The 26,717-nt window shown below is 38.8% G+C and overlaps 1 protein-coding gene across 28 annotated transcripts in view; it reads left to right on the top strand.

Annotated features, from left to right (window-relative positions):
• The window catches only part of NRCAM (neuronal cell adhesion molecule), a 294,853-nt gene that overhangs the window by 212,153 nt on the left and 55,983 nt on the right, over nucleotides 1-26,717 (top strand). For 25 of the 28 annotated variants that reach the window (XR_007354620.2, XR_007354621.2, XR_012666501.1 and 22 more), the window contains 10 exons: nucleotides 1,149-1,280; nucleotides 14,862-15,005; nucleotides 16,354-16,465; nucleotides 16,807-16,973; nucleotides 17,068-17,215; nucleotides 20,415-20,539; nucleotides 22,751-22,780; nucleotides 24,374-24,475; nucleotides 25,825-26,022; nucleotides 26,136-26,206. Coding sequence is in view for 25 of the 28 variants with exons in the window: in XM_075124419.1 (XP_074980520.1) it covers nucleotides 1,149-1,280; nucleotides 14,862-15,005; nucleotides 16,354-16,465; nucleotides 16,807-16,973; nucleotides 17,068-17,215; nucleotides 20,415-20,539; nucleotides 22,751-22,780; nucleotides 24,374-24,475; nucleotides 25,825-26,022; nucleotides 26,136-26,206 (1,229 nt within the window). In the remaining 3 variants the exon portion in view is untranslated. The remainder of the gene's footprint in view (nucleotides 1-1,148; nucleotides 1,281-14,861; nucleotides 15,006-16,353; nucleotides 16,466-16,806; nucleotides 16,974-17,067; nucleotides 17,216-20,414; nucleotides 20,540-22,750; nucleotides 22,781-24,373; nucleotides 24,476-25,824; nucleotides 26,023-26,135; nucleotides 26,207-26,717) is intronic. The other 3 variants (XM_048836058.2, XM_048836056.2, XM_048836041.2) reach the window with 1 other exon arrangement.

The raw sequence follows: 26,717 nt of genomic DNA, 5'->3' as shown, positions 1-26,717 counted from the left end.
CACTTTCACCCCTGCTCTTTTCCTTCTCTTCATCCTCCTCTGCCTCCCATCCCCATTCTCCTTCTCTTTTCCCTTATCAGCCCTTCCCATCTTCCCTCTTTCTTTTTTCGTATCCCCTTCTGGTTCTACCGAACTAATTTTTACTAGGTTTTATCTGTCCAGTGGTATTAAAGACACTTCAAATAAATTGGTATTTGAAGTGTGCCTGATGGCTTTTGTTTGAATTAGCTAATGATAGTTGATTATTCCTCACCTGGCAAATCAGTCACTTCTTTTAAGTAACCTGCTAGTGTTTGTTAACAACTCTTGATACCAGTTTACATTGATGTTGACTTTGTTTGGTTCAAGATGGTTCTGTGGGTATCAACCACTTCCTTTTTAAAAAATAAAAAGATAAATTTTCCATGCACCTGTGTCCACGAATACAAATGCATTATTTATTTATTTTTATACAAAATGTGAAAAAATATGCTGTTTGCATAGACTTACTGCAAAGGATCTGCTGATAGGCACACAGAAATTATTTTTCTTGTAAAGAAATCACCTCTTGTCCATTCTCTCTCTCTCTCTCTCTCTCTCTCTGTGTTTGTCAGCCAACCCCATTAAAATCACTGGAGTTTTTCCATTGATTCAGTGGGGCCAGGTTTTCACCCTAAATCTGTTTCTCCTCCCCTACCTGCCTGAGTCACTCAAACTTACTCTTCCCCATTATCAGTCCCTCTCTTCCTCTTCTATGGATAGCCTGAGGACCAGGGACACCTCAAAAGTTATTAGAAAGGCTACTGTACTAATCCTTTTACAGAAGCCAGAGTCTGTTATCTTTTGCTGACTTTAGAAATACAGATTAGGATTAAAGCCATTGATGTGTATTAATCGAATTTACTTAAATTCAGTTAAGAATCACATTTTGTTTTCTTGAAAATTTTGATGCAGACAGCTATGCATGCTTTATGATTTATTGTCCATCTATTTGACAGCCTAATGGCTTGTGTCACTTGTAACCTGAGCTAATCAAAACATGATTTTACCTGTAAATTATTCAGATATAAAAATCAGCATTTTTGCCAGTTATAGCTACTGGGCTGTATGACCTTCTGAAAGGAGACCTGTAACATTCATGATTGTTGTGTTTTCTTTCCTGACCAAAGCTGCTCCATACTGGATCACAGCACCTAGAAACCTTGTGTTGTCTCCTGGAGAGGATGGAACCCTGATCTGCAGAGCTAATGGCAACCCCAAACCTAATATTAGCTGGCTAACAAATGGTGTGCCTATAGCAAGTAAGACTTTTAATAATCTTAATGGAGGATGAATAAAAACACAAACCAATAAAGATTAGGGACACATAAGGGATATGAAACTTGTTCACATATGAATAATTATTCCATATTTAAGGATGTTTTTCCTGACATTGAATAATAAATGCATATGTCATGAAAGAAAAATGCTACTGTGCATGAAGATGAAACAGCAGAAATTACCTCTAATGTGCCCCAATGTGCTGAAGCTTCCAAATATTACTGTTTTGAAGTGGGCAACTCAGTATCCTGTTACGCTGTCTGCTAGTGTAATACTCATGGAGATGAGGTCATAGTAATGAGACTGTGATGTGTTCCACTGACTGGAGATATCAGAGGGATAGAACTGCTAATCGTATTGCCATTGCATTGTATTGGATCTCTTAAGATTCATATCTACTCAGTTGCATCCCCACAGGAAAGTTGGTTCTGTGTAAGAACTGAAAAGAGGGTAGGAGGTCAGAAATAAACCTCTGTGGTTGTATTACGCACCTCTGTAGGGGTTAGAATTTGGAATATGTACTAGCTTTCCAGCTCTCAGCAGTCAAAGGCTGTAGTAAGGCTGTGTGAATGAATCAGCAGCTGTCTGGAAATCAGCTTGTGGCAAGTAGGTGTCAGAGGAGATGAACCCTAAGGCAATGAAACAACTGATTCTGTGTATGTGGATAAGAAAAGCTCTGTGAATTGATGCCCCAGTCACTCATTTGTTAGCAGTGTTATGACTGGCAGCACAATATGACGGATGCAAGACAACCACTATCTATAGCACATCTGTTCTTGAGGAAGACTTACACACCAATATTGCAATATGCTGTCAATTCTTCTTATATTCAGCTTATATTATATCATATAATCACTGCTGGTCCTTCACCCTTTTTTCCTCATCTTTCCCAATGTAACACATAAGATAAAGCCAGACAACCTAACCAGCTGCTTTGTCAGAAATGATGATAGTGTTCTGAAATTCTGCCGTCTTGTGCTGGCACTTTAAAGATTTGAAAGTGTAGTATGAAAGGGAAATTGCTGAAGAAGTTGAAAAAAGGTAAGAAGTAGTTCAAGTAAAGATCAGTGAAAGAGTCAGCAGGGCTTCCAGGAGTCAGAGTTCATCCCAGGAAGTTGCAAAAGAGAAAAGTAAAACCTTACCAGATAGGTGTGAAACCTCTTGGAAAATGAAGAGAGACAGCTGGTCTGAGGAAAACAGCTAATAATGTGACTAAAATGGAGACTATCAGGAGAAGCTGAGGGATAATGCTGTAAGCCAGACATCTGCGTGAGAGAAGGTAGAAAAACTCACCAGGGAAGTGGTGTGGGACATGTAGATAAATATGATTTGATTAAGATTGTAACATAGGTTTTAAAATGCTGGGTCATGATGGCTTACTCAGTCACATAACCTTGAGGTTAAATGGTAAATCTCAAAGCGTTCATAAGTGTGCTCGATACACTCAAATAGGTCGACAGCTGATAAAATAACAAATACATTTTTATACCCATTTCATAATTTTCTTCCTTTACTTTCTCCTGCTGTTTCGTTTCCTTTTCTGCCCTATATTTATGTAGATTTTTTGTCCTGTCAGCCCTTACAATTCATCTGGCCCCTCCCACTGCAGGCTCCACTCTCACCCAGTTGTTCAACTTTCTCTTCTATCCTTCTTGATTATTCCAGTCTTCCTCCTCTGGTAATCAGGATCCACCTCTATTGCATACTGATGTGTCACTGGTATCTCTGGAAGTTCAAGATCTCTCTCACTCCTTAGCAGGGTTCTGTCCCCCCTCCACCATCCCTCTTTCCTTAGCAGCTGCAAATATTTAACTGGGAGTTTAGCTGACTGCTGCAGTGCAAAGTGTAACTAAATGACAGGGCATCTGAGGGAGTGCAGGAGATAAAGGGAGGCAAGTGACAGAGTGCTATACTTGTGAATTCTGCAGCTTCTAAAAGGAAAATGTTCCAGTTTAAAATAGCTGAAGCCAGTCTGTGGGATTTGCAAATGCACCATGCCCTCTTTTTCACTTGGCATAGAAAATACTCATGTGGGCAGGGTCCCACTTGCTTCAAGTTGAATTTTTAATGTATCATTGTAAAATGATGAAACTAAAGCAGCTGGTTGGGCTGCAGGGCAGTGCTGGAAGAGCTACACCCGTGGCACCATTTCAAAGCGAAACTGCTATGTTTGAATTTCAAAGAGCTTCTGTCACCAGAGATCCCACAATGCACCTTCTGTGGCCCAATAATCTGTTTGCAATACTTTTAGTTTTCTATTGGAAAACACATCTGGGAGATGGTTAATGCTTCCGGTTTTGTTTTCCTATTATAGTCAGACAAGGGATGGGGCAGTGTTGAAGAGAAAGCCACTCACCCATGTTTCAGTTAAAGGAAAGGTCCTAACATCAAGGAGAGGGAGGGGGAGAGGGAGAAAGTTGAAAGGCAACATCATGCAAAAAAGGGGGAAAATAGTGGGCACTTAAAAAAATTAATTAAAAAAGAGTAGTGGCTAAAATAATCACCCTCCCCCCCGCCACCAGAGTCTGTTACCTGGTATGAACATCTCTTTTAAAAGAAATAAATTTTAGTTCATTTTTAGTTAATGATCACATTTTTAAAAGGAAAACAATTTTATAATTACAGTAATTTGCTGGAATGATAAGGGCCTAATCTTGCAATCCTTACTCACATGAGTAATCTTTATATGAGTGGTCCAGTTGAGGTCAATTATGATAATTCACATGAGTAAGGGTGTCCAGTTCAGACCCTGACTCTGCTTTGCCTTGTGCTTCAATTAACACTTGAGTTCTGCATTATTCATACTTCTGCACAATCTTTAGGTTTTATGGTTTAAATGTTCAACATGGGTTTACAAAAGGGAAATCTTGCATAAAGTGCCTAAACTTTTAAGGAAGTAATTATCCAGATTAATTGGAAGGGGAACCACTGACATAACTGGACTTTAGAAAGGTACTTGTGATACTGCACAAAAGACTAATTTATTGGTTCAGTGGTTTATAGTACAGGCTGAGCTATTAAATATTAAACACACACATTTCAAAATTAGAGGACGAAGTATACTGAAAGAAACTGATGATCTTCACTTGATATGCTCTTTACATGCTTATATCATTTTTCACATTAAAGTGATATTTTTATTCAGTCTCTCTTTGTAATCACATAATACATTGAATTGAAGACAGAAAGGATAACCCTTTGATCTCTGTTCATGAGAATGTTTCATAATCCTTGGTTAGGAAAATTCTTAGTTCTTATTATTTTCCCTGAATTTTTACACACACATGCACTCTGCTGGTCCCAGCCACATGAGTGTAGGATGGAAGCTACTGGGCTCTGATATTCTGGAGGAGACCAGTCCCATAAGAGAATGAGATGGGCTGTCAGTGCCAGCATGCACTCACCATTCCAGCCATCATTCCTGCTGGAGTTGTGCAGATGGGCCAGGATCTGGCCTAATGAATATAGCATGGATGAAATCCATTGAAGCTGGGTTTTATTTAGTGCATACAGTGTACCCAGTGGACAGTGGTTGCTGGTGCCCAAAATACTTGGTGGGGCTGCAAGTAACAATCTGTCACCCTATAGCCTCCACCTCCTACCATTCCCTGTAGGTTGACCCTATTTTCAGAGTGAGAACCTGGAGTACCAGTTAGGGAGGTCTCAGGCAGCTGGTTTTCAGGCAAATAAGAAAGGGTTGGTGGAGGAAGAAAAGAGAAAATAAAGGGGCACTCTCTTCTGTCTTCTGTCCTCTCTCTCTTGGAGAATGAAAAATTGTGCTGGCTTACAGTAAAGGGCAAGATGAGAGAAAACAGTATTCATTCTTCTTAACATTGTGTCCCCTCGTTGTTCTTTCCGAGTCCCAACTTCTGCCCCTCGAATATAGCTCATACCAAATCACCTCTCAGCTACTGTCTTCGCCACCACGCACACCAACTCCCAGTTCACCCACACCCTCATTGAGCAAATGACTTCTTTACTCCCTTCGCTCAACCCTGCAAACCTGGCCCTTCCACTGCCCAGCTCAGAACTTCTCCAAGCCCTGCTTAGTTACCTTTAACACTTCCCCTACTCCTCCAAAGTACACAATCCAACTGCAGGCCAAGAGTCCCAGCTTTTCTCTCCTAGTTTTTCCCCACAGAACATATGTAATTAAAACAACACCTTGACTAAACCCACCAGAAAGACTCTAGTCCCATAAAATAGTGTAAATACATAATGTGACATTTAGCCACTTTGATCAAAGGTCTGAGAAAGTAGATCTGCACAAAGCCCTGAGGACCTACAGATTTTGGTTATGATGGACACTCGGGGCCCTCAACCATCAGCCCCTAGACATTTAAATCTAGGCACCATTACTCAGAACCATCAGTCTTAAACCTTGGGATAGCATATAGAAAAGAGGCAGCCTTTCAAGTTTCCAGGCCCAAAACTATGTAGAGTGAATTATACGTTGTCACAGGGTCCACTCCTGGCAGGTGGCACCTGCCCCTGGTGGCTTTGGGGATTAGCTCCTTCCAGGTATGGTTTGCCTTGGAGGACTTTGATACCCCAGAATGGGAGGACCAGAGTGACCTGGCCGGAGGGCAAGTCACGAAGAGGAAGCTGCAGCTCCTGGAGTAAGATTGTCCTCTCTCACCCTGCGACCTATGTGTGAAGAGACCTCTGGCTGTCTTTTCACATGTAGGCCACAGGGTGAGAGAGGACCATCTCATTTCAGGTTTCAGAGGAACAGCCGTGTTAGTCTGTATTCGCAAAAAGAAAAGGAGTACTTGTGGCACCTTAGAGACTAACCAATTTATTTGAGCATGAGCTTTCGTGAGCCACAGCTCACTTCAGGAGCTGCAGCTTTCTCTTCATGACTTGCCCTCCGGCCAGGTCACTCTGGTCCTCCCGTTCTGGGGTATCAAAGTCCTCCAAGGCAAACTATCCCAGGCAGTCCACTCTCTGCTGTCTGGTCCATGCCACCTCCCCAGTGGCTAGTAGGAGTACCTGGGCCTGCAACTCTCATCAGCAACCAAGGTGTGCCTACCCCATACCTTGTAGCATTTTCCATGAGCCTTTCCTGTCTTTCTCATTCTCCCTGATCTCTGGTTTACAAGCCCAAACTCCCTCCTCCTAGGGAGTAACTGCAGGCTACTCTCTATAGGCCAAACACACCTCCCTTCTCCCAGGAAGTGACTGCAGACTACCTCCCTGCAGTTCATTTTTGCTCTTAGATCCTGGGCTTTATACAGGGTTTGTGTGAGGTGGACACCCCATCACAATCACTCCTCCTCAAGATTGCATCCCTGGAAGACACGGGTGTCTCCTGCCTGGCATCTGCCATAACTGGGCCCATAAGTCATCCATCTCTTGCTCAAGGTCCCCCACCATGAGGAGCAATCTGCCTTTCTCCTCGATGGTGTCCTGATACTCACTTCACTGCAATTCTAAATCTTCTACAGCTTCTTGTAAGGCATGCTTGGCTGCTCCTAATTTCTTCTGCAGCATCTTTACTTGCTGCACAGAATCCCCCAGCTCCCTTTCCCTCAGGGTCTGAGTTCCCATCATAGCCTCCCTCACTTCTGTGTTCGTTCCTGTGTCTATTTGGGCCTTCTCCATCCCAATCATTTTATCTTCTGATCCCTTTTTTCCTATCTCATTCGGGTCCATGCTATCCTGTTTGCTACCCCGTCCTTTCTTAAGAGGGCAGTGCCTTCTTATATGGCCGATCTTGTTGAACCCAAAACAAACCTTTTTCTGTGCCTTGTCAGCTGGCCATGCTTTGACCTTCTCTTGTCTAGTCCCCTCTCCTGGACTCACCTTCACCTTACAACTCATATATGTCCTCCTTAGGTGCCCCTGCTGACCGCAGGCAAAACATGCCCCTCCCTTTCCTGTTCTCCACACAGGTTGGACTCTTTGGGGGTTTCTTGTTTTTCTGCATTCTGGGTGAGGCTTCTCTCCCCCATACAGGTAGGGGCACTCTCTTTTTCAGGTGTCCCCTTCACCTGGAGGCATAACACTCCTTTGGACAGGCTTCTGCCCTCCTGGCCCTAGTACCTCTTTTCCACTCTCTGCAGTCTTTGCTAATTTCTTCCTGCATGAGCTTAAATAAATACAGTGCTGTTGAGCCAGCTGTGTCAAATAGTTTTGCAGGTACCAATGTGCCTCCCACTGTCTCTGCTCATACTTCAGCAGGATCTGGATCCGTTCTGGCTGTTTGTCAGTCCCCATCTGCAGGGGCGAAGACTCTGGAGTCCAGGCTGGGAGCGTATAAGTGCCTTCAGCAAAAAAGGCTTCCACCTACTGTGACTCCATTTTCTCTTTCCCTTTTTTCTGTTATTGCCTTCCACACTCCTCTTGTATCAGGTGTGACCAACTTATACTGTCCCTCATGGTCCACCACAATCTCTTACACTCCCCTTTTATAAGGAGTAATTGCCTGTCCGCATTCTCCACCATGTCACGAGTCCACTCATTGCAGGTGACACCTCCTCCTGGTGGCTCTGGGGATTAGCTCCTTCCAGGTGCTGTGCCCTCCTATGTCAGTCTCTTCACCCGTCATTATCTCCCACCCTCTGGCATCTCTCATTCCAGGAGTTGCAGCTTCCTCTTAGTGACTCAGCCCTCTGGCCAAATCACTGAGGTCCTCCCCTTCCAGGGTATCAAAGTCTTCCAAGACAAGCTGTCCCAGGCAGTCCACTCTCTGCTGCCTGGTCCATGCTACTTCCCCAGGGGCCTGCAGGGGAACCCAGGCCTTTGCTCTACTCCAGGTTCTAGCTCAGTTCCCTTTCATCAGCAGCCAGGGTCTGCCCTATCTCATACCTTGTTGCATTTCCCCTGAGCCTTTCCTGCCTTTCTGGCTCTCCCACCTCTCTGGTTTACCAGCCCAAACTCCCTCCAACCAGGGAGTAACTGTAGGTTTCCTATCTCTATAGCCCTAAACACACCCTCTTCTCCCAGGAAGTGACGGCAGACTATCTCCCTGCCATCCCTTTGTGCTCTCGGATCTTGGGCTTTATACAGGCCCCTCCTCTTCCTATCCAGCTGAACCTCAGGTCTAATTAATCCCATCTCCCTGGCTTCTCCAGGTGTAGCCTAGGCAGCTAATTGGCCTACCTGGCCACCTTGACCCTTTCAGGCCTTATGTGGGGTGGATACCCCATCATACACCTGTGTCGTGTCTTGAATCACAAGTACAGTCTTTACATAATATAAGTGTAACATGTTCATTGCAGCTAAAACCTATATGCAGGAGAACAGCCATATGCAGCACTATCTGTAGCTTTTGGATGTTCTTCAAGATTAGTTTCAGGTAGAGCATGTGAGAAACGTGGAGGTCACAAAGATATGGATTATTCCGGTTATGATGCCATCTTGATTCAGCCAGTTACCAACAGAATTTACTTAAATCTAATAAGCACTAGGACATTCTTCTCTTACTCTGTCCTTTATTTTATATTTACTGTCTTGTCCCCATTCTATACTTTCAACTATAGCTAATAAAAGGCATAGTGTCACCACAATTATGCAAATAATTAACTATGATCTTATTTGACTTTTATGGTTTCAGCTCCCTTCAGCAATACTGGATCATACATTTATAACTTTAAGTAGGGAAATGACTGACAAGTAATGGATATGATCACAACTTTTACATATTGGTTATGAATGTGATCCTCTGGAGGAAGAGGCATGTAGGATGAAATAAATAGCATTACTTTTAGCATTATTGGCTGTAAGACAGATGATACTTTGGTCATTCCAAAATTTACAAACCCTACATGAGGACTAACAGCATTCTGCATGAAGGGTAGGCAATGGCCAAGTATTTCAATTTATGTCAATAAGAAAGACTGCTTATCATTATTATATTATCTCATCAGAAACAACAACAGGATCTACTGTGTCTTCAGAATATTGCTCATGTTTTAGTTATCTCTGAAGTTGGTCTTAAGCACCATCTGCTAGGGATCACATATATAAGAGCTATGATTGACATGCGCCATAGTGTTTACATTCACTGCAAAATGCGCATAATCTATGAGAAATATTTTTGACAATCTGGGCTCTACAGTTATGATGAAATATGTTCAGTGTCAACATTCATATCAAGTATTTGTTTCTTTGAATGATTAATTTTCTACCCTGTTGCAAAATGATACCATAACAGCTTTTTAAAAAAGATGAACAAGAGATTGTGAATTATCACAGTTTAACGACATTTCCTTCTGTTGCTCTGATAGTATCAAGCATCGAGTATAAGTACACTATTATGTGTCCCAACACTATCTTATTGGCCTCTATTTGGGGGTTGAAAAAATAAAAATTTATTTCTGAAAGGTTTATCAGAAATCATACCTGCTCGCTTTAAAAGCATGGAAGAAATTATTGCTCTTGATTCATAAGTGTACTGTGTTAAAGAAGATATTGGCATCTAAAGGCAATTAGAGTAATTAATGTTGCTATTCTGTCCCAAAGAGAAATTCTTCTCCACTTCTACTCTGTGTTTTTTATGACATCTTATTGATCAAAGTAAGATTACGCTCCAAGATGAGCAGAACGACAAGGTGTACGTTTTGTCAACAATATGTGAAAAAGCAGCTTGGTTACTGTGTTTATTTCCTTTCTAGTATATTGGGTTAGCTTTTAGTTCAAGGGAGTCTGCCACACAGCATCTGAGCATGTCATCAACATACTTGTTATCACCTTCACTATTAAACAGAAACACAGTTAACAGCCTACCCTACAAAATATGGTTGTGTTCCAAGTAGCATATTTCTGAGAATAATTTGTGTAGTATCCTGGGCCTGCATTGCACTTTATGGGCAAATAAAGACACGGTCCCTGCCCTGTGGGTCTAACAGTTTAAATAAACATAGCTGAGAACATTTAATACCGGCTGTTGTGTGATATTAATATTTGGTGGCTTCTTCATTTCAGACATGGAAATAATTTGAGGAAGTCACTCAGTGATTCTAGGAGCACTCAACGGCTTGACCATTATCATAGTAGTAATAATAATAATAATAATTAATACATCATAAATTCATAGAAACCAGAGATGGAAAAATACATCTTAGGCCATCCAGCCCATCTCCATTCTCGGGGTTATTCTCTAATGGACATCTATTACATGTTTGACTAGTCGAATGTTAAACATGTCAGGCAATGTAACTTCCCCCCTTTCCTTGGCAAGACTATTCAACAGCATTTTAGGGCCTGATCCAAAGCCCATTGAAATCAGTGGACAGACTTCAATTAACTTCAGTGGGCTTTTGTTCAGGCCCTAATATTTTATTGTCAGGGATTTTTTCTTGGTAATCAGGGTACATTTTTCTTCTTTTCTTCTTTTGACTGCTAGTTATCTATGTTTATATGCAATGTACTCAACTAACTGTTGCTCTGAGAATCATAAATTTGAACTTCCTGAATTTTGTACGTATACAATCTAAAGAGTAAATACATCTCATCAGAAAAGTTAGAAATTTCAATGAGAAATGGCAAAAACAATTCTGTGGAATTTTTTTCCATTTTTCACCCAAGTCTAACCATAATGTTGCTTTTAATCAGTTGTATCTATAATGTTGCATTTACTTTTTTTACAAGAAAATAGAATGGTGCTACTAAGTCCAATCAAATAAATATATTATTGTAAGAAATGTCCAGTGCTATCCAGTGGGGGATATCATGCAAAACTAGAACTGGATGTGCAGTCTAATGATGATGATAGATTCAGATCAACATAGGGGAGACTTATGGTGCGGAATGACGAGCTAAGATGAAGGAAGTGTCTGACGTAGTATATAGCTTTCTTTGTATTTGAACATGCTGTATTTATTTGCATATTTGGAGAAGCACATAGAAAGCTGATTCAACATACAGAAAGCAAATGTGCACCTAAGGGTGTTGCAAATATTGGGAGTGGCAAAGCATTCAGGTCTCAGTTCTGCAAATACATAATCACGTGTGTAAGTATTTTCAGGATTAGGGTTTCAGTAACGTTGTGGAACCAAATGTGGGCTTGTCGGGGACAGATATTTACAAGTTTGTCTAGAGCAACAGAATTCCTTGAGCAAGTCCTGATCATTCCTTTAGCAGAAAGTTGCACACTGTGTTTATAAACAATATGCAGCTTCCTGCTGCTTTTGCTATCAATGTTTCTAACTCAAATTTTGTCTAACATGCCAGTAGTCCATGTTCTGAACAAAAGTCATGATTCTCACTCTGATCATCTACATGGGCAGGTCCCCTATGCACAGAGTCAGCTGAACTCTGCTTGAGTTCAGGGGTCTGTCCACATGGATCAGATTGCAGGATTGGGGCTTAAGTCCATAGATTCGCTGAAGTTCTAAAAAGTAGCCAGCTTTTAGATAGGACTGCAAAAAGCAGTCAGATTTGACTGTTCTTTCCATACACTGACATCTCAAACACAGCTGAATGGAATTTTGACAACCTGCCTCCCCTCACCTCACCACACCTTCCCCACACAAGTTAACTTTTGAACTGAGTCTTAATGTGAGAAATTTCATCCCAAAAAGTAATTTGTTGGAGAAAGTTATAAGCAACAGAAAATGGCACATATATTAAATGGGGCTTTTCAATGCTACCTATAGCATCATTATCATAAACGTGTAAAAATGAGCTCATTTTCAGTTGCTTCCTTCCACAGAGGTCAATGTGACTTACAAATTATCAAATATGTCACAAAACAGGTCTTAGAAGGCAAATCCTTCCTGTTGCTTGCAAAAAATAGTCCATTTCCAAAAATAATGTCATCACTTTTATGTGCTACTGGTACATCTTTGTAAGTCTGTGGTAATTGCCCAAAGTCAGTTAACTGTTGATGAACACAGTAAAAGAATCATAAGTCTTATGAATATTACAGAAACTCCTAAATTATATTCCAGTAGAGTCAATCTTTGATTACATGAATTCCTAAATCAATCACACAGAATAGACACATTCCATAGGAAGAAGATTTTTTTTTAAGTAAACTGATATGGTTTTGCCAGTCAACTCAAAGTACTTCATCCTGTAAAAGGGATCTACACTGGCAGAAATATGTGCCTGGAAAAGTTCTTTTGCAAGATCAGGGCCTAGCACAGTAAATATGCCCTCAGAGATTATATTGAGACCTTGATTTAGTATTTAATTTCAGGGGCTGGAAGGATTTGTTTCACTTCGTGAGTATGAAATGTCATCATAAAATTAAGATCTTTGACATAGCATGTGAACATGTGAAACAGCATGACTCCTTCACATTTTTAGTAGGGCCAGTATTGGCGACCACTGTTGCCAACTTTCACTTGGTAAATAAGTGCCCTGACTTCCACAATAAGCCAAAAATCAAGCTAATCCCATTTCAAAACAAGGCCAAAATGAGCCAATCCCTAAGAACCCTAACACTCTATGTGACTAGACTCCCTGGTGTGCAGTCTGGGACTCTGGTGAGCTTGCTGTGTATCCCTGACTGTCTCCCCTGCTTGCCCCACCTTGCCCCTGCTTGCCGGGAGCCAATCAAAAAAAAGAAACAACAAGCTACAAGCCAAAAACTAGCCAACAAGCAACTCACAAGGCAATTAAGCCAAAAACAAGCCAAATTTCTGTGGGCTTTTTTGCGGGTTTGGCATGTCTGTTGGCAACATGTTTTGAACCAGGCATACGTAGTACTAAAGAGAGGAGGATTCTCTGAAGTAGAGGCAAGTGTTGATGTTGTGACCAGCCAAGCAGCCAGGTAGTTAAGCCCGTTGAAAGATAGGTGATGGGCAGAATTAAGGCAAAATGGGTCTTGAAACAGAATATGAGAAGACCAGAAACTTTTGATACAAAAGGGAAGCAAAGCAAATTTGATTACCCCCCCAGCAACAGAGTGATGGTGGCCCAGAAATAGGAATGGAGGTGGACTGGACTTGAAAAGGAAACCATTCTTGAGCCTGAAATTGGATAGGAAAAAATGTAGTTAGAAAATGATTTAGTTAAATTGGTGAAATTTCTTTGTGAAAACTAAGCCTTGCAATCAGAGTGAGATGAGAGCCATTTGAGCAGAGGAAAGGGGGTCACACTGAGAAACAGAACTGGACCAGAGATATTTCTAGTCCACTATCTTGTCTGTCACAGTTGTCAGTACCAGATGTTTTAGTATAAGGTTCAAGGAAAACAACCCATAATAGGCAGTTGTGAAATAACGTATATGGCAAATTAATTCCTAATTCTTCTCAGTTAGAATTTAGGTTATGCCTTGAAGCATGAAGATTTATATCATTTTAAAAAAAATCCTTGCTAATTTGGCAGTGGATGTTCTTATTATCCATATAAATGGTTACTTTTTTTTTTACTTCTCCTCAGCTCTTGGTCTGAATTATATCTTTGGCAATGCGTTCTGCAGGCTTAATTATGCTCTCAAATTCACAGATAATATCAGGGGATGCAGACCCAGGAGATATCGTCAAAAATGTGATGTCTGCAAATACATTAAACTGTATTTTGGTGTATTTATATGCAACAAAATTTGACAGGCTAGATTCTATTTTCAGTTTCACCTTCAACTCCTCCCAATTTATTGTGGTCGTGCAGGGATAACTGAGCAATATTTGGCCCAGTAACTTCAATAATATGTCTGTCTTTTACTCAGCATTGTATATTTCATCCCAAAGCATCCCATGCCACTTCTAGAACTCAGCAGCTGTTTAATCACATGCAGCAGCACTACAGAACAGTTTTGAACTGGCAGTGCTCATTCAGAGGAAAGAGTGCCACCTACTGAATCACTAACACCACTTCCATAAATGCTCCTAGCTTGTTGACAAAGAACTCCTTCCCAGTAATGCATCTGACCTGTTATAGTTTCATTTGAGGTAATTTTCACATGGGGAAAGCTATTTTTTATTTTATGTTTTTAGACATATTTCCGTTTAAGAATAGCAGAACATGGGAACAGTTTGAGTTCTTAGAATATTCTAAAGTTCCCCCATCTTTATAAATTCATTTTCTTTTGGCATTAAGAAGAAGGTTTTTTTCTTATCCCACTCATTACATATCTGTGTCTGTATCTTTGTTTGTCTGAATCATACATACATCAGTATATTTTTGTATGTTTTCCTCTTCAAATTACATGGATCATATGCCTTTGGCATTAATCATAAAAGAACAGTGAAGGTATCCAGTTTGCACTGAATAAGTATAGAATCTGGATAACTTCCTAAATCACAAAAACAACAAGGAGTCTGGTGGCACCTTAAAGACTAATAGATTTATTTGGGCATAAGCTTTAAAAGCCCACTTCTTCCGTGCAATTTTTACCCAGGAAAGCTTATGCCCAAATAAATCTGTTAGTCTTTAAGGTGCCACCGGACTCCTTGTTGTTTTTGTGGGTACAGACTAACACGGCTACCCCCTGATACTTGACACCTTCTAAATCACGTCATGATATAATGGTGAACCACTGAAGGGAAGTCTGGGAAGATGGAATCAAGAAATACTTCTGTCTTTCATAATATTTCATTCCCTTCACAAATATAGTACTCATTTTAATAACAATTTAAGAAAGAATAAATACACTTTTTTAACCCATATAGTTGCCCCAGAAGATCCTAGCAGAAAAGTAGATGGTGATACCATAATTTTCTCTGATGTGCAAGAAAGATCAAGTGCTGTTTATCAATGCAATGCCTCTAATGAATATGGATACTTGCTGGCAAATGCATTTGTGAATGTTTTGGGTAAGATCAATCTTTCATTTTTCATCTGTAACTTAATTAAGAGTTGTTGACTAGTAAATTTTCCTGATATTGTTTAATCTAATCCAGACTTTCTGCAATGCTAAGTAACAGAAAAATATTGCTGGTTAAATCAACAAAAAAGTTAATAAAATAAATCTTTTATATTGCAAGTGATTATGAGTACTGATCAAACCCCTATATAACACAGTTCTTTCTTCTCCTTCATATATGGTCTCCACAGAGCCCCACTGAAGGGGTTGCATGCCCAGCCATATAGCTACAGAACTTTTTTGAGTAGAATGTGAGCATATCCCTTGAGCCCTCACGCTACAGATGAAGAGCATAGATAGCCCACTCTCTCTAACTTCCTCCCTCCCCTTTGCTGATGCAAACAAGAAAGCATCTTGTCCCCTTTCTCTGTTAGTTCAGGCCAACAGAAATAGCTGTAAAGAGTTAATTAGTCCTAGGTTTAAACTAATGTTTCATTTTAATTTTTTAATGTTCCATTAAAAAAAATTATCTTGATCCACATAAAAACCAGGTCTTCAGATAGTCATGAAAAAGGTAAAGGACACGCAGCTAAAGCCTGCAACACCTTTAAGATTTTCTCAGAAATTATCCAAAAGGATTTTAAGATGCTGTTTCAGGATCTGCTCTTGCAAGATGATCTTGTTATGCTTGAGTCAGGGAGACTTTCTTCTAAGAAAGTATCTCCAGCCATGAGTAGTATGGCCTTCAGTGCCTCCCTGTGAGCTTAAGCCTGCTGTAAAATCCTAGTTGGAAAGAGGTCACCTTGTAAAGCCTCCGCATGAGGAACCAAAATAATTAGTTCCAAAGATCCAAGTTCAGTGGATGGAGCCGAGGAAAGACCCTCTTTCATTGCAAGATGTTCCAGAGGAAAGGAGAGTGCTCCACCAAAGAGTCTGACCCCAGATCCTGGAGTGTGCAGCTTCCTTGCACCCAGGAGTTGTAGAACCGCCTGGTAATTGTGTGGTCAAATCAGTCATCTGCACTGGGGCAAAGATATTTGGCCCAGTGTACCTTGCTTCTTCTTTTTTTTTTTTTTTTTTTAGCATTTTCTGACTTGAATTCTTCCAGTGAAGTCACATACTTCAGTGCTTATCACTATTGCTCACTGAAAAACAAGAAGGAAGTATTTACTTGTAACAGGAAGATTCCCCTGTATTACAGCTTCTACAGACTACCAGCAGCAGAGCTAGATAGAGCCCCTAAGTCACATTAGAGAGAGATGTAAATGTGTAATTTTATAGGCTACTCCTGATCGTCATAATCAAACATGCCTTATATATAGATAAATAAAATAAAATGTGTTGTGTTGTCTTTTTAGCTGAGCCACCAAGAATTCTGACTCCTGCTAATAAATTATATCAAATCATTGCAAACAATCCTGCATTGCTAGATTGTGCTTTTTTTGGTTCACCTGTGCCTGAAATTGAATGGTAAGTTGTAGTCATTGTGTATAAGTACTTCTGAAGAGGCATTAACTTTCCTTGAAAGCAATCATTTAAATGTTTTTTGTTATTCTATATTTCTTTTTCTAAAAATAAAATAGGGCTCTCTTTTTTTTTTAGCATGCACTGATTACAATATTGATACATTAAATTATTTATGTAATTTAACATTTAATTAAATTACTGATCGATTCCATTTAAATTTCACTGCATGGGTTTGCTTGACATCTGTATTTTCTTATGCAGTACTCTAAAATTTGCTTTTCTAACACTAGATGTGATTGAATTAGTGCATGATATTGGATAATGATACAATTTTTAATATAAAGGTTTAAGGGAGTAAAAGGGAGCATCCTGCATGGAGATCTTTATGTTTTTCATGACAATGGAACTCTGGAAATTCCTGTGGCACAAAAGGATAGTACTGGCACATATACCTGCGTAGCAAGGAATAAATTAGGAAAGGTACAAAATGAGGTCCATCTAGAAGTCAAAGGTAAGAAACCAATCATTGTTGTAAACCATTTTAATCACAGTTTAACCCAGAATTTCAAACAATTTAAATGTCTAATAGCAACTCTAAATTTCAGATCCAACAATGATTATTAAACAGCCTGAATATAAAATCATTCAAAAGGGTGGCCAGGTTTCCTTTGAGTGTACTATAAAGCATGATCGTACCTTAATGCCAACTATTACATGGTTGAAGGATAATGGTGAACTGCCAGTTGATGAAAGGTACAGATAAATTATTTATTTTGTTTTTTGTAATTGCACTTTTAAACTCATTTTTGTTCATGTTTCTCCTGTTCATCTGAAATGTTGGGTAACTCTTCCACAAGAAGACTACTCAATAACAACATCAGACCCATGTTTGTCTTTGCCTAAAAGCCCATCCTAGTACAGTGGCAAAGTGAAGGCAGCAATTAGAAATGCAAAAGCAACATTTAAACAATGGAAAAAATGGGAAATAGATATCAATCAAAATAAATTAGAAGTATGAATAGTAGAAATTTGATAAAGGAAGCTAAAGACATCAGGGAAAAATCCATGGTTAGTGCTAAGAACAATAAGAAAGAGTTTTTAAAAGTATATTAGGAGCAAAATAATTCATAGCAATGGTATATGCCCATTAATAGATAGAGATGATAAAATTGTTTGTGATGCAGGCAAGGCAGAAGTGTTCAATAAATATTTCTATTCTGTATCTGGAAAGAAGCAGAATGATGTACTTGTATCACATCAGGATGATGAAGTAATTTCTAGTCCATTAATAAGCAAGGCTTTCATTAAACAATATCTGCTAGATATAAACATTTTAAACTGAATAGATCCAGAAAAGTTGCACCCAGGAATATTGAAAGAGCTGTGTGAGGAGATCTCTGGCCTGCTGATATTAATTTTAATAAATCTTGAAATACAAGGGAAATTTCAGAAATTTTGCTAATGTGCTGATATTCAAAACGAGCAAACAGGTTGACCCACATAACTATAGGTCAGTAAGCCTGACTTCAATCCTGGGGAAAATAATGGAAGAGCTGATACAGGATTCAATTGATAAAAAATAGGAATATAAATAATGCTAGTCAATATGGTTTTATGGAAAATGGATTATGTCAAACAAACTTGATTTCATTCTTGGATGAGATTACAATTTTGACTGATGAAATTAACTGTAGATGTAATATACTTAAACTTTTGTAAGACATTTGATTTAGTACCACATGACATTCTGAGTAAAAAAATAGCATTGTACAATATTAAGACAGCACATATTAAATGGGTTAAGAAAGGGGTAGCTGACAGATTTTTAAAAGTAGTTGTACATGGGGAGTCATCATCATGGTGGTGTTTCTAGTGGGGTTTCTCAAGGATCACTATTAGGCTTCATTCTATTTATCATTTTCATAAATAATCTGGAAGTAAATATAAAAACACAGCTAATTAAATTTACTGATGACACAAAGATTGGTGAAGTGGTAAATGATAGGGCAGACAGGGCAGTCATACAGAGTGATCTGGATTGCTTGGTAATCTTCAAACAAAATGTGTTTTAATATAGCCAAATGCTAAGTTATACATCTAGAAACAAGGAATGCAGACCAAATCTAAGGAATGGGGGCCTGTATGCTGGAAAGCAGTGACTGAAAAATATCTTGGGGTCATAATGTACCCTGAACTGAACATGAGCTTCCAGTGTGATGCTGTGGCAAAAGGGGTAATGCGATCCTTGAATGTATAACCAGGGGAGTGGTGAGTAGGAACAGGGAAGTGATTTGACTTCTGTATATGGGTTGGTGAGACTGGTACTGGAATATTGTATACAGTTCTGGTGTGCACATTTTAATAAGTATGTTGAAAAATTGGGAAGGGTGCAGAAAAGAGCCACAAAAAACATTTGAGGGCAGGAGAAAATGCCTCATAGTGTGAGACTGAGAACTGAATCTGTTTAGGTTTTCAGAAATAAGATTGAGGCATCCTTTGATTACAACGTATAAGTACTTTAGCAGGGAAAAAAATACCTGGTACTATAAGGCTCTTTAATCTAGAAGAGAAAGGAATCCCAAGAACCAATGGCTGGATGCTGGTGCCCAACAAATTCCAATTAGAAATAAGGCACAAAGTGTTAGCAGTGGGAGTGATTAACTATTGGAACGAACTACCAAGGGAAGTGAAGGATTCTCCTTCTCTTGGTGGCATCCATTGAAGATTGGATGTCTTTCTGGAATATGTGCTTTGGCCAAACACAAGTTATGTTTTAGTCAAACAAAGGTTATTGGGTTCAATACAGAAGTAACTGGATGAAATGTAAAGGCCTGCGATATACAGGAGGTCATATTAGGTGACGTTATGGTCCCTTCTGGCCTAAAATTCTAAATCACAGAGAGAGTACTTTTTCTGTTCTTGATCTAGAAAACACTAGAGCTTTGTAATTATGTGGCCGACTTTAACAACTTGTATGAGAATGCAGGACTTTTCTGTTGAGGGCATCCTAGGCTAAAACTCTACATTTAACTGCAAGGTAACTACTGTTAAATCAAACTGGCAGATGGGTGGGAGAAGGAGCTTGGGAGCTAGGAGAGAGGAGGTCCTGTAGGGAAGCCCTAGCAACAGTCAAGCTTGGGTAGGATTCTTAGGCTGAAGTTTATATTGTGCTAATGTTAACCTGCCAATACAGCCAAATTCAACAAAGTAAGTTCTTTGTTCCAAAAGTGAAAAGCATATCTCTGTATGGATTTGGTTGCGGGGGAAGGGGGGGGGCTGCTTATTAATGTTTCTAGCAGATTCTGTCAGTGTTTACCCTACATTCATGACCATGCATGGGTGAATCATTTCTAGGCTTCCAACTGTAATTTTGGGCAGAAACGTTGAAAGGTTTTATTTTAAAAAGTTAAGGCAAATAGTATGCAAATATTCCACAGTTAGGCATATTACACAAGTACACATAAGACTTTGCAATTTACTTTCTTTTATTCCAGTAAAACTGGATCAAACAAATGTTTGAAGAAAGCAGCTACAAAAGGTTAGCAAACTCAGAATAAGTGAATTCGTTATAAATCTGATCAGATGTTCACAGCTCTAGTTGTGTGTTGGTGGTGTGTCCTGCCTTGTCTTTTGGAGGACATCAGTATCCTGTTGCAGCAACGGTTAGGATTGAAGACTTCTGCTAGCTTCTGAGACGCAAAAGCAACACTTTTGCTGATCAGAGGTCGAATCAACTGCTAAGCGAGGTGTCGTTCAGAAAAGAAAACACATTTGAATACTGATCTTACCTATCAGTGAAAATGTAGTTGTAGTCCAAATGTTGAAGTTACATTAAGTCATGGAGATATTGCTGGTACCCACAAAAATATTAAGCCATCATTAGGATTTGGTAATTTTATACACAACTTTATTATAACAATGAAAAATCCACTATTGAATGTATTATTTACAGGTTTATTATTCATAAAGATAGTTTGGCCATTATGAATGTAACTGATAAGGATGATGGAACCTATACATGTGTAGCAAATACTACCCTGGACAGCGTTTCTGCAAGTGCCATACTCACTGTTGTTGGTAAGATTGCTTTTAAAATGTTGTAAGGGCAAAGCTGTGTTTGTTTTGTATAAATTGTTAAAGCAGTATTAGATTTGATATGACAGGCACTAACAGAGTTTGATAAAATAAAAACACCCGAACACATATATGCTCTTTGGGCATTCAGTTAAATTTTAAGATAAAAAATAAATGATATTCAATCTTGCCTATATTGTCTGATATTTTTTAAGGTAGTGTATGAAGCAGAAGGTAAAATATGAACCAGCTGCTTAATAGAAAGTGTTCAAGCAGCAAGTAGTGTTTCCAATGGGACAAGGTCAATCTCATGCTAGATGCTCTCCTACATTGTACTTGAGCTGGTGCAGTCGACCAATGACTCTGCAGAGTATTTCAGCACCAGCACCGGTTGTCTTGAGGTTCTTGCCAGCTTCTACAGTTGCATTCTGCTTCAAACAAGTTGAACAACATGCTTGTTTAACTTTCACTCTTACTTCCAGGATTTTTCTTAGTCTAGTTTTCTTTCAGTTTAGCTAGGCTTCCTGTAATTAAGAAATAGCTATGAAGTCCACCAGCCAGGAACTGCTGGACCACAGTGTACTGTGCATATGCCTCCAGCACATGCCTTCTGCTGACTGGGGACACCAATTGTGGAGGGAATCAATACCCAGATGAGGAGATCCTGCTGCTTACCAGCACTCTTGTTGGATCATATTAAAGAAGTTCTGTATTAAAATCACAAATGAGTTTGATTCCCCATAGTTTAAATTCCAGGGTATTATTAATTAAGAAGTCTCTTGGTTTTTGGTCTCTTATTTTTACTGTTTCTCTCCCTCTCTGTGTGAAACTTGCAAGCTGCTAATTGTGTTAGTACATCCTAAGACAGAGTCTGTTCTCAAAGCAATTCTTTGTAACAACTACTCACAGAGAGAGAGACTCAAAGCAATAGTCTCTAACAACAGAAACAGCACCCAGAGACTCCCCGCCCTTTTGTTGTATTCATCTAGCTTTGTTAACAATTGTGATTACAATAGAGATAGAGGATGTATGTGGATGGATGCTTGGTGTGGATAATAACTGAATGATCCGGGAGATGCCAGCCTAAGAATCCAGTGTCCATCGGCTGAAGAAGGCGTCAAGTGGAAATAACCAGAGTACTCCCGGAGGGCAGACTGGAATCCACCCAACAGCCTCAAGGATGGGAGAACTGAAGAACAAGATAACATCTTGCAGCACGGAGCCATCAGGAATGTGCCATCTGCTGACTGATTCAGAAACAGCATGATGAAGCAATTCCTATAGACTGGCATAGGAATAAATTCCTATAAAAATGGACTCTAGAAAGTGAGAACTTTGGGGTCTGATTCTGCAAACCAACTTCCAGGAGCATCAGATGTGCATCTGACAAGGCCCTGCTCCCTCCTCATGTCCAGGACACCTGGCCAGTGGCTTGGCATGAGCAACTCTAAGGCTGGTAACTATGATAACAACCTTGCAGAACCTGTGTATGTGTTGTATGAATGAATGAATGTGTGAATAAATATGAAATTGAATGGAATGTTATAGCTATAACTAACTGCTTACTATGATTCTGTCTGTATTCACAGTAAATGTGGTATTTTGCCTTTTCCCCTTTAATAAGATCCTGCTGGTTTTTATTTTATTGGTATAACATTGTCCAGCTCAGGATCAGTCCCCAGGAGTTTAAGCTCTTCTAGTAGCTATTGCCTCTGCTCACTGAGTGAGAAGGCAGCCCTACTTCCTTTATTTCTCTAACCAGCTTTACTTCAGTCCGGTGTCTTATCATCTCCCGCCTTGTAAGTATATTTTCAATGTGATCCTTAGCTAGAGAAGCTAGCAGGAATCTCCAACCAAAATCTACTGGTGCTCTAAAATTCTGCAGTGGTCTTAATAACTATTCAAGGGTGAGATAAGCAAAATATTAGTTTTGTCCATATGAAAAATAAGGTTAAAAACATTTGTCTAGTTTGTGTAAGAGTCATTTCTGTATTTATTTTCTTGATTTAATTTTTCATTTAAAAAAATTGGATACTTTATCTTTCTTGCAAAAAATTAAAAATAATCAATGCATGATTTAAAATTGACCCTTTCTTGTAGCAAAAATAACTTCACTTTATTATCTCTAATAAATATAATCTTTAACTATGTGTAAAATCATGTTTCTTTGGCTACTAATTTTGATTAAATCCTTTATATTAATGTCCTTTTCAGCTGCTACCCCAACTCCAGCTATCATTTACGGTAAACTAATACAAAATTTGTCTGCATCATCCACCAAACATATTCACACTTTTGCCTATTGCAAATTGTGTCATCTTTGGTTTTAATTTCCATTTCATGGCTTTTTACCAACTTTGTTTTTTTTTTAAAGCAGAAGAGAATTCTGTGCAATCATACCATTTTCTTATTAGCTATTTGTTCAGACTGTTTCATTACTATATTATTAGCCTTTAGTATTTTACACCAAGGCTATTTTAAATTATTTGGGAGTATACAATTTATAGAAAATGAAGTTTTTAAGCAATTTTTTAAGTTTGTTGTTTACAGTATTATTAAATTTCTTTATACTAAGTACAGTAATGCAATATATTTTCTGTAATAATATGTAATACAGAACAAATACTTGAAGAACAAAGTTCAGCAGTGTCCTGAAGGCCCACATCAAAAACAAGTATAGGTCTGATCTTGCACCATTTAAATTAAAGGGAGTTTTGCTGTTGACTTCACTGAGAGAAGCATCAAGGCCTTTAATTCTAGCTTCCACAGTACAGAAGCATAAGCTAAACGAGGCCTGAAAATCTAATTGTAGCAGTTTACATGGCCCTAGATAGGTATTTGCAATGTCAAAAGCCATCCTGTTTTCTCAGTTGAAAGGGGTCCTTAAAAGTGGCCAAATAATTGATCTCATAAATGTCTTGATTTTACTCCACACTGGAAATGAAATAGGACTTTATTATCAAGGTTCTTTTCTGCTTCTCATTAACATTTTACATTAATTTTAATGTTATGGCATAAGAGTGTCTAGATTTTAATCTTTTACAATATCCTGAATAAGGCTTTTTCATATTTCATATTCTCTGAATTTATATTGCAAGGCAAAATATGGTACTATGGACCTGATACTGCAAACACTTTAAAATATGAATAACTTTATTCACTTTAATAAGTCCCATTGACCTTAATGGACCTACTCCGGTCTTTCATTCCAAATGCTTATTAATATAATGAATGATTTTCAGCAATTTGGGATGAACAATTTCATAATTATGAATTCATAGTATTGTAAATTAACAGTTTAGTTTATATTTTCAGGCTTCTTAAAATGTGTAGGTTAAAAGTAAAATGCCTTTGTTTTTCTTATTGCAGAGCATCTTTCTTAAATTGACGCATGAAATATTTGTACTAATTCTGAAACAGTTTCTTTTTAATATCTGCACTTCTTTATTTTTCACGACCAAAGATTTTATTTCGTGTATAATAGTTAGCTACTCATATTCATTAGTCATTATCTGAACATGATGCTGAACCATGCATTTCATATTTCTTTGCTTTTCATTACAGTAGCTTTTATATTGCAAAACAATCAGGCATAGAGTTTCTGTCAGTAGTGTTTGCTTGTTACAAATGTATTTAGAAAGTTCCCAGCAACATCAGTTCTTATGCATTCCATTACAATTGCATGCAAATGGCCACTATATCATATCGGCATAATGGAAGTAGATCTCTTTATTGTTGTGCTTTTGGAAACGTTTTGGTTGAAATGTGAGAATTGTTGCCAAGAAGAAACTGTTTAATCTGTTATATTTAGTTACTATGTATTTATTTGGCTTATAGATCGTCCTGATCCACCCTTTGATTTAGAATTAACAGATCAGCTAGAAAGAAGCATACAGCTGTCCTGGATACCAGGATATGACAATAACAGCCCCATTACAAGTATGTTTGGTTGTATTTACTGGAACAAAAATTCATTGTTTTACTTTTTCAGATTCCAAAGAGTTTTGAAATATACCTTTGTCTAGTAAGCTTAGCAAATACATTCTTTCATTGTTATTATTATTTACCAGTATTACAGTGGTGCCCAAAACATGTTGCATGCGGTTCAAACATATGGAAGGACACATTCCCTGCCCCACAGAGTTCAGTCAAAAGCCCCTAATCCTGCAGTCACAACCAGTAGCACAGACACTTGCATCCATGTGAAACCCCTTTTAAGGGCTCAATCCTGCAAATACATACAGGAGTAAATTTTTAATCACATGCGCAGCCCCACTGAAATAAACTTACTCCCAGACATTTTTTGACAGTGTTAAAATCTTAAACTAACCTGAATGTGCGACAGTTGAATTTGAAAGCTCATTGGCAGCAATACCTTTATGTGTTATTTATCTTTGTTGACAGAAAAGCTTTAACTTCCTCAAAATTATAAACCAGATGGTTTTTCTGATCTTTTCAAAGCCAAACTTTTGATAGAGGTAAACATCGAAAGCAGTTCATTCAGGCCTAGTGCTTGGGGTGTGCTCTCCAGTCCAGTCTCTATTCCAGCAAACAGGAGTTTGCAGGTTCCAGGCCGGCTCTGTTAGTGTCTCTCATTGGGGCCCTTCTGCAGTGGCTCCCTCCCCAGCCGCTGCTGCTCCCCCATAAGTCCCACCCAGCTTGCACTCAGCTGTAAGGTCCAGCAGTCACAGTCTGTTCCACAGGTGGAGCTGTGTTCAGTTCCCACAGATTCCTCTCTGCATCTGATTTCTCTGCAGCTCCTGGCTTGTCAAGCAGCCACCGCTTCCCAGTTGAGCCCGGCCACTTCCTCATGCAGGACCCTTCCCCTTACCTGTCCAAGAGGAAGGGGACATGCAGTGAGGAGGGCTGACGGGAGTTATAACCCCTGCTTAGCAGGTCCATCACAGTACATATACAATTTCAAATGTTTTCTCTCACTGCTTATTTCTGTGCTGAAACTTCATCTATTGTGTCTTTCTCTCAGTACGATATTTCTAAGGCTCCTGTTGTGGCAGTATCCAAGCAGCTAAGACAGTTACAATAGAATTATGCTTACTTACAGTTAGAATGCCAAAGAGTTATGTTTCCATTACATTTCTTGCTAAGGACTACTTGTTCAGTTGTATTCTCTAACTTATTTATTATAATTTCAAGTTTATTTTAAAAATATTTAGTGTAGATCGGATTGCTGACTTATGATTATTTCATTCATAAATGACTGTGCTAGTCTCTGATGCCTAGGAATGTTATAGATCTGACATATAATTGAATTCAATTTTTGTTGATAGATTTTGTCATTGAATATGAAGATGCAATGCGTGAACCAGGGGTATGGCATTACCAGACAGAAGTCCATGGGACTCAGACAACTGTACAGTTAAAGCTGTCTCCGTATGTTAACTATTCGTTCCGTGTAATAGCTGTCAATGAGATTGGTAGAAGTCAGCCAAGTGAAGCATCTGAACAATACCTAACAAAAGCTGCAAGTAAATAAACACTACCATTTACCAGTAATCAGTTTACTCTTTAGACGCCATTGAATTATTTAGAACTCAAAGAACAGTCGGGCCTTACTCAATTATAAATATTTAACTTTTAGAGCCAGATGAAAATCCTTCTGGTGTTCAAGGGATAGGATCAGAACCCGATAATTTGGTGATTATATGGGAGGTAAGTTTTTTAGCCTATAAGCAACATTTTCTAGAAAATAAAAATATAAACTTTGAACAAATTAATAGATGTTACAGTTGGTGCTTGTTTGAGACAAAATAAAAATCCACTAATTTGTCTGAACCTTTCCCCTTTCTTAAATAGGGGGAAAATGTAAATGAATACTCACAGTGAGAAACATACTTTCAAAGGACTGTTTTCTCTTTTGTTTATTAGTGGTTTCTCCATCTTCCTGACAAACTCATTAATTTAGGATAACTTGAAGTGTTTTCATGCATTAAGATTAAAAAATATATATAGTATCTTAGATCAGTTAGCCTCATAATTTTAGAATGGATTCCAATTTAAATCCTAACTCTTCACTAAACTTTATTATAAACTAAATTATCATTATACCTTCCTACTTAAAGCTGTTTGTGGATGCATTGTACTGACACTTACAAGGCACGAATTCTGATTCTCTTTCTAAACACAGATTCCCAACTACTCATTACTGCAAAGTCAGCTTCCC

Source organism: Caretta caretta, chromosome 1 (genome assembly GCF_965140235.1).
Source record: "Caretta caretta isolate rCarCar2 chromosome 1, rCarCar1.hap1, whole genome shotgun sequence".
NCBI lineage: Eukaryota > Metazoa > Chordata > Testudines > Cheloniidae > Caretta > Caretta caretta.
The sequence above is the reverse complement of the archived record's forward strand: the minus strand, read 5'-3'. Positions and strand labels throughout refer to the sequence as shown.